At 45.1% G+C, this 13,602-nt stretch overlaps 1 protein-coding gene across 1 annotated transcript; it reads right to left on the bottom strand.

The window, feature by feature from the left end:
* Positions 1-2,740: 2,740 nt before the first annotated feature.
* Positions 2,741-9,766, bottom strand: LOC136455934 (uncharacterized). The gene is made up of 10 exons (XM_066455661.1): positions 9,023-9,766; positions 8,254-8,390; positions 8,085-8,147; positions 7,682-7,771; positions 7,154-7,319; positions 6,527-6,713; positions 5,440-6,281; positions 3,550-4,131; positions 3,385-3,450; positions 2,741-3,280 (listed from the first exon to the last, which is right to left on the bottom strand). Exons 1-10 carry the CDS (start codon positions 9,593-9,595, stop codon positions 3,161-3,163), a joined length of 2,826 nt encoding a protein of 941 aa, XP_066311758.1. The 5' UTR covers positions 9,596-9,766; the 3' UTR covers positions 2,741-3,160.
* Between the last annotated feature and the right edge of the window lie 3,836 nt (positions 9,767-13,602).

Raw genomic sequence — 13,602 nt, forward strand, 5'->3', positions numbered from 1 at the left:
GAGCACGTTTTTAGGGGTTTTATCTGTGGAGTCGTTTCATTTTACCCTTGTCGGTGTTTTGGACCGGCGAGCCCTCAACCGACTAGTGAAAGTGTACTGCGTGCCCCTAATCCCGGATGGTGATGCAAAGAGACACAAGGTTTATACTGGTTCAGGCAATAGGTGCCCTACGTCCAGTCTGAGAGAGCGATCTTGTATTCCTTGCATCGAGGTGCTTGTAGTAGGGGCTTACAAGCTGAGCGAGAGAGGGAGCTAATCCCAGGTCTCTGCGTGGAGTGGCGTGGGTTGCTTGAGATGTTGATCTCTTGTAGTGAGGAAGCGTGTGCGCTACAGAGCGTTGTGCGTTGCTTGCACCTGTGAGTGTGCGTCCGTCCGTCTATGTTTTGCTTGCCCGTCTCCCCCTAGAAGCAGCCCCGGTCACTCCCATTTATAGTCGAAGGGAGGCGCGGGGGTGGTACATAGATTTGCTACGCGGCGTTTTGTGAGCGGAGGCGGTATGCTGAGCCCTGTAGCTCGTCACTATGGCGGCATGGTCGGTGGAGCGGCCCTGTCCTCGGTGCACTGGAGCGACGCGCCGGTCACGCCTAATCCTGTGCGACGTGGGTGCTCCTGTGGTCTGACGCAGGGCATGGCGCGTACTGCGGACGACGTGCTGGTTGCAGAGTGCTGACAACATGGAGAGCCGAGGCCTAGTTGATGCAGAGGCTGGACCGTCGTGGGGGGCTCGGCGGGCGCGAGTCCCGAGGCTACAAGAGCCCGGGAGTAGATAGCCGAGGCTCAGAGGGAGCAGTTGGTCTTGTACGTCGATTCCAAGGCTACAGGGACCCGAACTTGACTCTCCATGCCGCGCTGTCCTCAGAGCAGGTGGGGTTAGGCAGCACAGTGCAGCACGGGTGTCAGTCGTGGGCACAGCGCCGAGCATAACGACCGCTAACCCCCGCCCCGTCCTGTCCCGGGCGGCATGGGGTCGATGTGACTCCCATCTCGTCGGCCACTCCGCTGTATCGAGTCGTCGTTTGGCTGACGTCGTGGGAGTGGTTGGACGCGTTGGTTGGATGTGACGTCCTCGTCCGAGGCCTCATGGCGCGGGACCTCGGGCAAGGCGGAGAATCGGTACCTCGTCCGAGGCCTTACGGGCGGGGCCTCGAGCGAGGCGAAGAATCGGTACCTCGTCCGAGGCCTTACGGGCGGGGCCTCGGGCGAGGCGGAGAATCGGTACCTCGTCCGAGGCCTTACGGGTGGGGCCTCGGGCGAGGCGGAGAATCGGTACCTCGTCCGAGGCTTTACGGGCGGGGCCTTGGGCGAGGTGGAGAATCGGTACCTCGTCTGAGGCCTTACGGGCGGGGCCTCGGGCAAGGCGTAGAATCGGTACCTCATCCGAGGCCTTACGGGCGGGGCCTCGGGCGAGTCGGAGAATCGATACCTCGTCCGAGGCCTCATGGTTTCGTTCTGGGCCGAGCCCGCTTCGGGTGAGCCCTGATATTGTCCAAGGTGGGCCGGGTGGTCCAGCCGAGCCTCGGATAAGGTGGGGTTTTGCCGATGGTTGTCTCTTGGCTTCGATATTTACAAGGTCTAAGCGAATTTTCGGTTCTTGCTTAGGGGACCTCTTTTTATGGTACCCGACAACCCTGTTTGATAGAAAACGGTTCCAAACAGCTTTGGAAGCCGCTGGAGAAGTCCTTCCAAACGGGGCCTATATATCAAACGGTTTTATGTACTTCTTTATCTAAGGTATAAATTTATTAGGGCATCCGCATTTGATTAGCCAGACCTACAAAAAATATGTTTTCTCAATGTTTTTATGATAAATCTAGTAGCATTAATCTTAAGTTGTTTTTAAGATATTGCCATATTGATCATAAAAGCAAATCTTAAAAAGTTTTTTTATCAATATCATTCATTAATGAACTCATAAATTCAAGATAGTGTTCCAAGTGAAAAACTATGTACTAGGAGCATGCTCTTCTTATATGCGCACTTAATTTTCTTGTGTTAGAGCATCTCTAGCAACTCACCAACAATCCATCCCTAATAGAGTGATATTGGTGTGCCTTTGAAATAATGAGAGAGATAATACGATAGATTACCAATAATCTTCCAGTACATGGAAGCCACATGTCACTTCATAATTTATTTATTGTCTCTCTTTTTTTCTCAGGCTCCCCGACCGCGTTGTCCTCGATGCTGGTCCCAACTCCCATTGCGCCGGTCCCAATCCATCGCATCGCTTCGGTCTCCGACCCTCGCCCGCCGTTCACCCTTCCCCATCCTTGGCCCCAATCCATCCGCGCCGTCCACGTCCTATCATCTGTTGAGTCCTCGGCAGGGCGCGATCGACTCCAGCGCGGCATCGCGACAAGGTTGCAGCCAGGTAGAGAGATGGAGTAGCGACATGCGGGCATGGCAGAGTGATGGAGCAATGGCGCTCGGGCTCCTCGACGCTGGTGGCTTGGACAACGACGGAGAAGAGCGACATATGAAGGAGAAACAGGTAGTTGGATGTGGGCCCCAGCTTATTAGGGTAAATGCAACTCCCCCTTTATTTGAGGGGAGACGAGGGAGATATTGGTGACCCAAAGAAGAGCGAGCTGTTAGAGAGTTGTTGGCCGGAACAATGAAATTGCCCCATCTCATCCAAAATGACAAGTTTATAAGGATGAGAGATGATATTGGGGAGTTGCTGGAGATGCTCATGGACGACATATAAAATCCCTAAAAGTCAGAAAATACTTTACGAACATACGAGAAAGAGGAGATAAATTTTAGATTATAGTACAGTGTTAAAGCTAATAGACGCATAAGCCTGAATTCTCTGAATACTATACTTTTAATTTACAAATGTTATTAATATATATTACACACTAAATGTATTTAAGTTTTTCCTTTGAGACAAGACTAGGTTAGCTGTTCCCTTTTTTTTTTGTTTTTTGTTTTTGTTTTTGTTTTGGGAGACTTCCTTTCTGCCTTGCTTGGGAGGCCCAATTCCTGCCAGGAGGCCTAGACGGCTACACCCATGTGGACGTGACCGTTGTGGATCATTTCCAACTTCCACGTTGGCCACGGGCTGGCAGTCCATTCCTTTGATGAGGCAATCAGCCAAATAGCCAAGCGACCAGCGGCCTGCCGGCCTCGTGAGTCGCGCCCCGGCGGTCGGCGGCGGCTATGTGGCAACGGCCGTCCAGTAGCTGGTCATACAGGCGCTGGCCGGCGTGCCGATGATCCGCGCCCACTCCCACCCGCCGCACCCCTCCGCGGAGGGCGGCCGCCGCAGCTCCGCCAGCTGCACGCCATGAAATCAAACCAAACAACGGAAATTATACAGGCCGATTCATGAAATGCAATTGTAATCCAGCTTGCGTGAGGTTGCTTTCTATCAGTGCTTACCCGGCCATCTCGCAGCTCGAAGACCACGGCGTCTTCCGAGAACGGCACCGGCCGCACGGCTGCCACCTGTTCGCCCAAATGTCACACCGCCATCAGCACGCACACCAGAGCATAGATTGTGCAATGCAGTTCAATTCATAAAGATGCAGCTTAGTTGGTGCAGACCTTCCCGTCGCAGCTCCCCCTGAACCCGTCCGCGTAGTGCGCGCCGGCGCCGGGGCCCGTGCCCGTGCCCGGTGTGGCGCAGCTCTGTTCATCAACAGCGGCCGGCTCTGACGGCGGGTGCCCGTGGCTTGTCCACCTCCACGTCCTCCCCTCCATGTGCCGCCGGTACACGTGCCCGTCGGAGCCGACCACGAACAGCTGGGAGCCGTCGAAGCACGGGCCCGGGGCGCCGACGAGGGTCACGTCCCGGTGGGGCGTTCCGTGCTCCACCCACTCCCACCCGTCCTTCGGGCTGAAGTGGTACTCCACCAGGCCCCCGTGCTCGGACACCATGAACAGGGAGCCGGCCAGGGACAACGGCGATGGTCGCATGGCCGTCCCTGGGGTGCGCGAGAGGACCAGGTGAGGTGATTGGTAGTGCCTGTGCCAGAGCTCCGTGATCCTGTTGTACTGGTAGAGACGGCCGTTGCGGCCTACCACGAAGATGATGTTTCTTCTGAAGACCTCCTGGTCCACTATGAAAGCAATCTTGGTGTCAGGAGGGCTGTGGCAGTCCTTCCACTTGAATTTCCGCAGCGCAACCTGCACATGATTGCAAGGACGTTAAGTACTGGGCCTCCTCTACACAAGTTCAGTTTGTATGCCTGCATTGCTGAATGCTGGATATGAGGTAAGTTCACTCCTTTATTGAGCTTGTCTATCTAACACCCGGGAGTTTTAGCACCGGATAACACCTGAATTTTCCCCCCATAGATACTGTTCATCTTCCTCCTTGACACAAATCACAAATCACAAGTAACATATCACAAGTAACAATTTTTTTGTATGAAAGGACAGAGACAAATTTGGTGGGAGCATCGGAGTTGGGGAAGAAGCTCGCCGGACTTGAGGAAGATGCCGGGGGCGGTGGCGGCGGCGGCGCGGGGACGGGCGGGCGCAGGCACGGCGGCGCAGGCGCTGCAGCGACGCGGGCGCGGTGGACGTGCGCTTCCGCGGCCAAAAAAAAAAAAATTCGTGTGCCACCGGGTGATAAAACACCCGGTTGTTGTATAGCATTTCCGTCTTTATTTGAGGGTAAAGGAAAAAATGCTAATGGAAGGAATAAGACATATATATCATTAACCCATTCTTTGTTCATCCAGTAATTTGTGCCTGCATGATTGTTCGTTTCACAGTTTCAGCAATTCAGTAGCAATTTACTACTGGTGGCATATATTACTCGTGCTTTGAAATTTATTAATACAAACGTTTTTATAAGAAAAAACATTCAATTTCTCTACTTCCTCCCATTGCACCTACGAGTAATCTAAGTTACAATGTTTAGACTTCTTTTTATTGCCTGAATTTTTGTTCTTAGCTATCCCATTGCCTGCATTTACTAAGAGATTATGGAAAGAGTGGATAACAGAATATAACAGATTCACTTGTAATTTGTAAATAGCCCAACTTTCATAGCAAAGTCAATGGTACACTGAAGATTTTATCTGACTTGTCTGCCTTGAAAAATTAAAGCCTAATACCAGAGTAATTTTCTATGATTTCCTTGTTATTGACATATTTGTTCTTTGTTTCTGTTCTCTATTTGTGAATTCCTGCCTGTGGATTCTCTTGTGTACTCTAGATTGCTCCATGAATCCTACGTTCAGTTTTTTTTCATTGTTCCGAAGGGAAGAATCATTTGCTGACTGCTAGGGTAGAGAGAACTATCTGTTTTATTTTAAAAATGTGATTTAAGGTACCATGAAGGAACAAATGCTATTTAACCATTATGTGTTTATATAAATTTAAGATCTTTGATTATTTCCATTGTCCTAATGAAAGTGCCAACAATGAATTTTTTCATCTAACAAGCCCAACATGACTCAAATTAAATTGTGTTTGAACTTCTACCGTGAACTGTAGCAGCCTGCCTCGCTTGTTAACAAAGAAGAGTGCATCATCTGTTGTCACTCTGCGCAATAGACCAGGGATGCCATCCCATGGAGACCCACTTGCAACCTGTCTTCCCTTCTTCATCGCTGTGCAGTTAATCCACAACAGTTCATCTCCATTTCTTTCTCTAATGTGTAAGTTCCCATGCACGTCGACAAGATACAAACTGCCATTGTAGCTTCCTAGTGTTCCTTTCATGGCTGTAACATGTTCATGTCTTAACCACAACCAAATACCATTGCTGTTTAGATATTCAAAAGTCAATCCATTGTCTGCTATAAGGAAAAGCGATCTGTCTGCATGCATCACCCGCATGTGGAAGTTAAGATCAATGGTCCTTGATAGAAAGTTGTATGATTCAGTTTCATCACTCTGCTGGTAGCTGTTAACATTTAGGTAGTGCTGCTTCTCTTCTACTTTACGCCTCCTGGAAGGTGGGGTATTGCTCAAGTCATTTGATTCAGTGTCTGTAGCTATATTCTTTGCCCCAGTAATACAATTTGTCGGACCATGCTCTTCGGTGCAATATTCTGCATTCCAACCTTCTGTTTCTGGTGCATCTAGGATGGACCACTCGTACTTGTTTGATAGTTTTCTTCTTATGGTACTTTGGGGACTCGGACCAAAATCAGCACCCCCCATCCCAGGAAAATGTAGCTCCCCAGGCCTGCCATCATCTAGTGGGAATATCATTCTGCCGACTTGAACATGTACACCTGGGACGTTTCTTGCAACCTTTGCATGCTCAGGGGACATGTGATTTATCCATTGTCCTCTTATCTTATTGCTTTGGCCCCCACCTTTTTCAGCAAAAAAATCATGTTAATATAGTCCTATGCGAAAATGTTAAATCCAGTTTGCTTAGTTTGTTTTGAATATACTAATGTTTCAAATGTAATCAAGCTTGAATCTTTGTGCTTTCCTTCTTATTGAAAAATCAATCACCTAGTTCTTCCTACAATCTTTGGTATTCTACTATATTTTTACTGTTTCTTTTACTTGAACGACATGTGGCACAAATATGAAAGTATTGGATGATTATTACCTGTATATTTTGGAAACTGATACTCATATACTTTTCCTGTGGTTGTCGTTAAAAACATTGAAGTTGCATCGTTGAGTTCATCCTGCTGAACTTGTGTAATTGAACTAAGTCTCTGACCCGCAGGAGCTCCGTGTTTGTCCCACTTCCACTTCCTTCTATGCAAGCGCCGCTCCACTAAAAGGCCATCCTGCCAATCTATAACTACCTTTAACAAACAAAAGAGGGAAAACAATGTTCTTGCAATGGAAAAAGGGGCATGAGCTAGGAAAATATTGTTCGTGAATTCCTGTTATTTTACTCTTCCTTTTGCTTATCTATATTTAGTTTATGAAGCTTAAATCATGATTAATGTTCAATTTCGTTATGAAGAGTAATGTTCATACTGACGTGGCACCATACTGTCACTGTTCTGCTATTAAATATCCAACTAATCATATGGAGATCTTTTTTTTATTATTATTTTTAGTACATTAGCTTCATAAATCGTCCACATGGAACTTATAATATAAGAGTTAGCATGGCTTAGAATATTTTCAGTTTTAAGCAGATTATGTTTTGGGTGAGCTCTCAAACATAACACATCTTTATTATCTAGGATCCATTATGATAAAACAAATTCTAACATACCTTGGTTATCAGGAAAAGGGACACTGAGTTAGACCCTGACAAACCATGTAAAGCACAGCCAGCTGATGATCTTAATGAGATATTTTCCGTCAGTTCTTCACTCCATATATGCTTTTTCCATGATGGCTTTGTTTCTTTGTCAAACTCGTAGAGGTCTCCAGTGGAACTGCACTGCATATCCAATCTTAACAATGGACCAACAATTTGAACAAATATACCTTACAGGGTGTGCAAAATAGACTATTGATAACTACACTTATATTGGATAAATAACACAAATGAGTATAATCACACCTATCTAAGCAGGTTTAGCATTTGTGCCTTTTAATGCACCAGTGTCTTATTGTTTTATGTTTGTTGTGCCCACAGTCCACAGATGGAGTAGTAGAAAAACATGCTAAGTAGGAAGTGGTTCAGCCTTTGATCAGTACAGGGGCTGGGCAAACTGGGACGTTCTAGAACTGTGTTTTTTTTCCCTAAAATAGACTGAAACACCCTCTAGTCCTCAAGAACACATGCTCCACGTACCTTACTGTGAACAAGGTCCCTGGCCGCAGATTTCCAGCATCAGATATGTACGACACATCTGCTCCTGGGGGACGCCCATGGTAATTCCACCTGTACATTGATGATGTCGGACCATTTAGTATGGTGTTCAGTAAGTCATGGTGTAGCTTGTTGTGATGAGAAAATTTTATTTTAAGAAAAGTAGCAGCTAATTCACATCATTCACTTTAATAAGCATCCCGTTAAATTCAGATCTCCAAATGTAAGGGAGTTTCTTTAATCCGTGGCGTATATATGAAAGTCATTACATTTATTCTACCTCATCATTTATATGGTTTTTCATTTGAATTTTGAGCTACGATGCTACAGCCATGCAAAGAGGTTGAGATTCAGAAAACGGCAATACAGGCTTATAGCTGCATACCTTAGAGGCTGAATTTCTGTTACCTCAAGCAGGGATCCATTCATGATAGATAGGAAAAGTTTCCTGATTAGAAAACATCTGTCAGTCAATGCATATTAGCTGATTTAAAATAACTAGCAAATCACTATCTTTGCAATACTTAGAAGCAAGCAGTACTGTAGAGGCTCACCTTCCATCATTGGATACAATCCCATTTCTTATACGCATAGCTTGACTTTGTGTTTTTAATCCAAGATTCGTGAAGTGCTGGCCAGAGTTGAATGTCATCTCTGTCCAGATAGGCTGGGCATGCTCATTTAGCTGTAACTGAGAAGTGTAGAAATATTAGAGTTAAATTGCAATTAAATGAATTAATTTGGCAGAAAATTTCTCTAGGATGTGTTCGTTTTACTGGCCAATATTTCACTCTTTCTACGTTATCCATCTTATGATTTTATAGTTTATAAATGCAACTAACATGATTTCAAATTTAAAAGAGAAAACAAAATACTCCGGTCATCTTTTGATTTTACATGATATTACTGTTTGTGGTTAATCATGTCTTTATGCCTTACGAACGAACAAAGTTGTACCCCGATCTGGACATTTTCTGCTCTTCTTTCATTACTGTGGATTGATCTTTTGTTAGTTGTTACTTTTGCTTTTGCACGACTTCTGTAATATTTATCTGCAATTTATGACTACAACTACTGCTTGTTGGTGAACAGCTTAATTTGATTAGCCCATGTTAGTATTAAGAATACCCCAGAAAAGTAATAGAAGGGGTGTTTTCTTTTTAAGAAGTTAAAAGGATAATAAACCACTGTTCTCTCATAACGCAAACACTCCAAGAAAAAGATTCAAGGATGACCTATAAGACATAGTAATAAAAGTGGTAACCTGACTGGAACTCCAAGTCTGAATAAGCTAGAACTGTTAAGTCATCGGGATCAACTTACCTGGTAGAGAATTCCAGCTTCAGACAGAGCAAGAATAGTTGTATTCACAATGAAAGTTGCTGTGGCATATCCAGCTGAAGTAGGGAGTTCATGAGGAGCAATCACCCACATCACCCCATTCCAGAACCTCTCGTAGATTGATCCACTCTGGCCTGTCACCCAAACTGATGATTCTGACATTCTTGTCAAGGAAATTCTTTTCCTTATGGGTAGGACAGGGTAATTTGTGTCTTCTGCATCATCCCCTTGAAGCCTTGTATCTTCCTCCTCTTGACTATAAACAGGAGGATCATGGCCATGTTTCCTCGCCGGTTGCTCGATTGATCCTACCTTTGTGCAGGTACCGTTGATACAAGACATCAAGTCGAACGGCACGCTTATTTCCACCCAGGTATTACTCTGTTCCTGGTACTCCCAAAACTTGTTTGTCTTCTGCTTGAACCTTGCTTCATGCCTCGGGCTGGGATTTGGAGTGCACCATGAATGAGCAGGAACAATGGCCTCCAGGACAACGAAAGCTGCAAAACATGTAAGCCACGAGAGGAACCTGCAAGATGGACCATCCATGGCCATCTAACAGATCTTTATCCTTCATAAAGATGCATGCCAGCCTCCGAGGTTTCCTCTATAGCTGCGCAGTCATCGGGGCGAAGCCTTGAAAGCTGGAAGCTAAGATATCATGAGCTTCTCTCTGGGTCTGGGAGAATGGTATATTGAAACTTGGGAGGACCCCCTGTACTTGCCCGTCCCTGCAGTTTAGCGTAGGCATCTGCAAATGCAAATAAATATTTCAGTGGGGGTATCGATATCTCGGTGTAAGCCATCGACTGTCATTTGATGGAAGCCATAAAGTCCTATGGATGGTGCCTTGGTGGTTTGCTTTCCTTTTCAATTGCTTTTCGGCTACAACTTTCTCACCCGTCGTTGTTAATCTTTCTCCAAATCAATATTTTTTTAGTAGATAGTAGTTGTACCTTCACACCTCCCACACGTTTCAGCACCGTTTGAAATGCTGATCTTTTACGGAATAGCAATTGTGCGTGCCCATACGGTATGGGAGAAAAGCCATGGGAATCTTGGATATTTTATTAGTGGAATCTGATGTTATATTCATTGGATGGAATAAAGCTATATCTTCACATATAATTGTTCTGCTGTAGTCGTTTTCTCCTATTCTTGAAAGCGATGGTTGCTTAAGAGTTCAAATGTCCATATGCAAGTTGCCAACGCTAACCTACCACTGATGACCCCATGACTGCAGGCCACGGAGAAGAACAAGTGAAAGGAACTCTGTTGCTGATATCAGCCTGTAGAAATTATTTTCTGGCTGTTTTGTCATCGCCTGCTGAATGGAATATATCAGGTCAGGTTGATAGTTGATTGATCTCTAAAGTCAGCTGAAACTTAGCCGTCGGCATGGGGTTAACCAGTTAAGCGCAAAGGTGAGTTCTGCTGTGCGTCACCCTTGGCTTGGTGTTGGATTATCAAACTCTACCTCCTTCCATTATTGGTGGCAAAAGAAAATATTTGATTCATTAGCAGTAATCAATAGCTAGCCTCGATTTTCATCCTGAAATTGCCTAGCGATTTGTGCAGAATAACGCCAGTGGCCTCCTCTCCGCTGAAACCTTAATATAAAAGGACAGGTGAGTCACGGTGTTCAAGTTTGTTAGTCTCTGATTTGCACAGGCCACTAATTGCCCTCCCACATGTCCCTAGCATGTTACTGGCTTGCTACTAGCAGTGCTAGGGAGGGACACCTCAGAAATGAGAATTGTTTCCATGTACTGACCGGTTGGAAAGCTAGTGCCTGCTGATAGAATTGTCAGGATCATCTAGCCATAGATCTAGCATGTATACTGACATTTGGGATAAATAGTGAGTCTTAGAACATGAAATAGTGCGGGATTTACAGATAGAGTGTGAGAGAGAGGGGTTGCGGAGGTGCAAACCATCGGCCGCCTTCGTAGAAGAAGAGCTGGCCATGGAGTCGCTTGTCGGTGGCGCGGTGAAGCCCGGCGGTGAAGACGCTGTCGCGGTGACGGCGGTGCAGAGGCGGCGGTGGTAGGTGGCGGAGCTTCCCGTCGCTGGCAACGTCCCCCCTCTAGATCGGCTAAGGTTAGGATGTAGGTGGGGCGTCTAGCGGCTCAGGTGAACCTCGTGCTTTGTGCCCCGGCCCCACCTCCCCTTTTATGCGCGCTGTGCGACGGGGGCCCACCAACCATGGAGCGGTTGGGTGCTTCCGATCAGGGTGCGGATCCAAGGGCCCTAGGCCAATTGGAAGAGATCAATCTAACATTCTTCCCCTTGATATCACCTTGTGACTTAAACTTAACTTACTTACTTTATCTTGTTCTCATTTCATCATAGATCATTGCATAGAGCGTGCCTCATCGTCATGGTCAGTTGCCATTAGATTAAACAGCTACAATGCACCTCTCTGTTTTGAAATAGATTCTCAACTATGCCCTCATTGTCCAGGAATCATAGGCTTTCTCTTAAACCCATGTCGGCTAAGTGTTCTCTGAACACGCTGGGTGGTAAGCCTTTTGTAAGTGGATCCGTGAGCATCTTTTCTGTTCTTATATGCTCAAGACTAATTATATGATCCCGGACTTTGTCTTTCACAACATAATACTTTATGTCAATGTGTTTGGCAACACCACTTGACTTATTGTTGTGAGCATAACATACTGTTGGATTATTATCGCAGTATAACTTAAGTGGTTTATGTATGTCGTCTACCACTTTCAACCCGGACATGAATTTCTTCAGCCAATTCACCTGTCCTGTGGCCTCATAACATGCTACAAACTCGGCATATATTGTGGACGATATAGTAACGGTTTGCTTTGAGCTTTCCCAGGATATAGCTCCTCCCGCGAGAGTGAATATGTATCCTGACGTGGATTTTATGTCATCTCCCGCATAATCAGAATCTGTATACCCCTCTATGTGCAGGGAATCAGATCTTCTGTACGTTAGCATGAGACCCTTCGTACCTTGTAGGTAATGTAAAACTTTCTTTACTAATTTCTAGTGTTATATTCCTAGATTACTCTGATATCTGTCAAGTAACCCGCTAACAAATGCTAAGTCAGGGCGAGTACACACTTGAGCATACTGTAAACTTTCAACAACTGAACTATATGGAACCGCTTTCATTTGATCGATCTTATAGTGGTTCCTGGGATATTGAAATTCCCCATATCTATCACCCTTGACTATGGGAGCAGGTGAAGACTTACAATTTTACATATTGTATTTCTTTATAACTTTTTCTAAGTATGTCTTTTGTGATAATCCTAAAACCCTCTTTTCTCTATCTCGGTGAATCTCTATTCCTAGGACGAATGAAGCTTCATCGAGATCCTTCATATCAAACTTCAAGGACAAGAATTTCTTTGTGTCTAGTAGTAGATTAACATCATTGCTAGCGAGCAAGATGTCATCCACATACAAGACTAGGAAAATGTATTTTCCATTCTTGAACTTTGCATAAACGCAATTGTCCTCTACATTTTTTTGAAACCCAAAATTTCTTATTATACTATCAAACTTCAAATACCACTGTCTTGAAACTTGTTTTAATCCGTAAATAGATTTCTTCAAGCGGCATCCCATACTGTTCTTTTCCTTGCCACAACAAAACCTTTCGGTTGTGCCATGTAAACATTTTCCTCTAGATCCCTGTTTAGGAACACCGTCTTTACATCCATCTGATGTAATTCTAAATCATAATGTGCTACTAAGCGCTATTATGATTATAAAAGAATCCTTACATGAGACTGGAGAAAATGTCTCATTATAATCTATACCTTCTCTTTGCATGAAGCCTTTCGCCATAAGTCGTGCTTTGAATCTTTCTATATTTCCTCTAGAGTCATGTTTGGTTTTATAGACCCATTTATAGTCTACTGTCTTGGTTCCTTTAGCAATTATTTCTATACCCAAACACCGTTGGTTTTTATTGATTTCATTTCTTCCATGACTTCAAGCCACTTGGATGAGTGAGTGCTTCTCATGGCTTCTTCAAATGAGGTGGGATTACCATCCATTTGAATTTTCTCACATTCATAAACTTCATAGTCATTAGGAATGGCTGATCTCCTGACTCTTTAAGACCTTCTAGGAGCCTCGTTAGATGATGCTTATTCTATATGAGGCTGTTGTTGCTCTCCCTCATGTGTGACACTGGGTTCTTGGGGATCCTGAAGGACAGGGGTCTTCATGTTCATTCATTGTTGCCACAGGAGAACTAACAACAGTGTTGTTACTACAGTGTCTTGCACTGTTGGTACAACAACAACAGGTAACATAAAGAATGGCTCCTAAACCATAGGAGTGGGCACGCATACTCGCTTGTCTTCAAAACTAATTTCTCAGCGCTACCATGATTCCCCCTGATTATATCATCCTCCAAGAAGACAACATGTCTTATTTGTACACACTTTGTTTGTCTATCAAGACAATAGAACCGATAACCTTTTGACTTTTCTAGATAGCCAATGAAATGCAACTGACTGTCTTGGAGTCTAGCTTCCAATGTTTGGGTTAAAAACTTTTGCCTCAGCTAGGAC

The sequence above is a fragment of the Miscanthus floridulus genome, chromosome 6 (assembly GCF_019320115.1).
Source record: "Miscanthus floridulus cultivar M001 chromosome 6, ASM1932011v1, whole genome shotgun sequence".
In the NCBI taxonomy this organism is placed as follows: Eukaryota; Viridiplantae; Streptophyta; class Magnoliopsida; order Poales; family Poaceae; genus Miscanthus; species Miscanthus floridulus.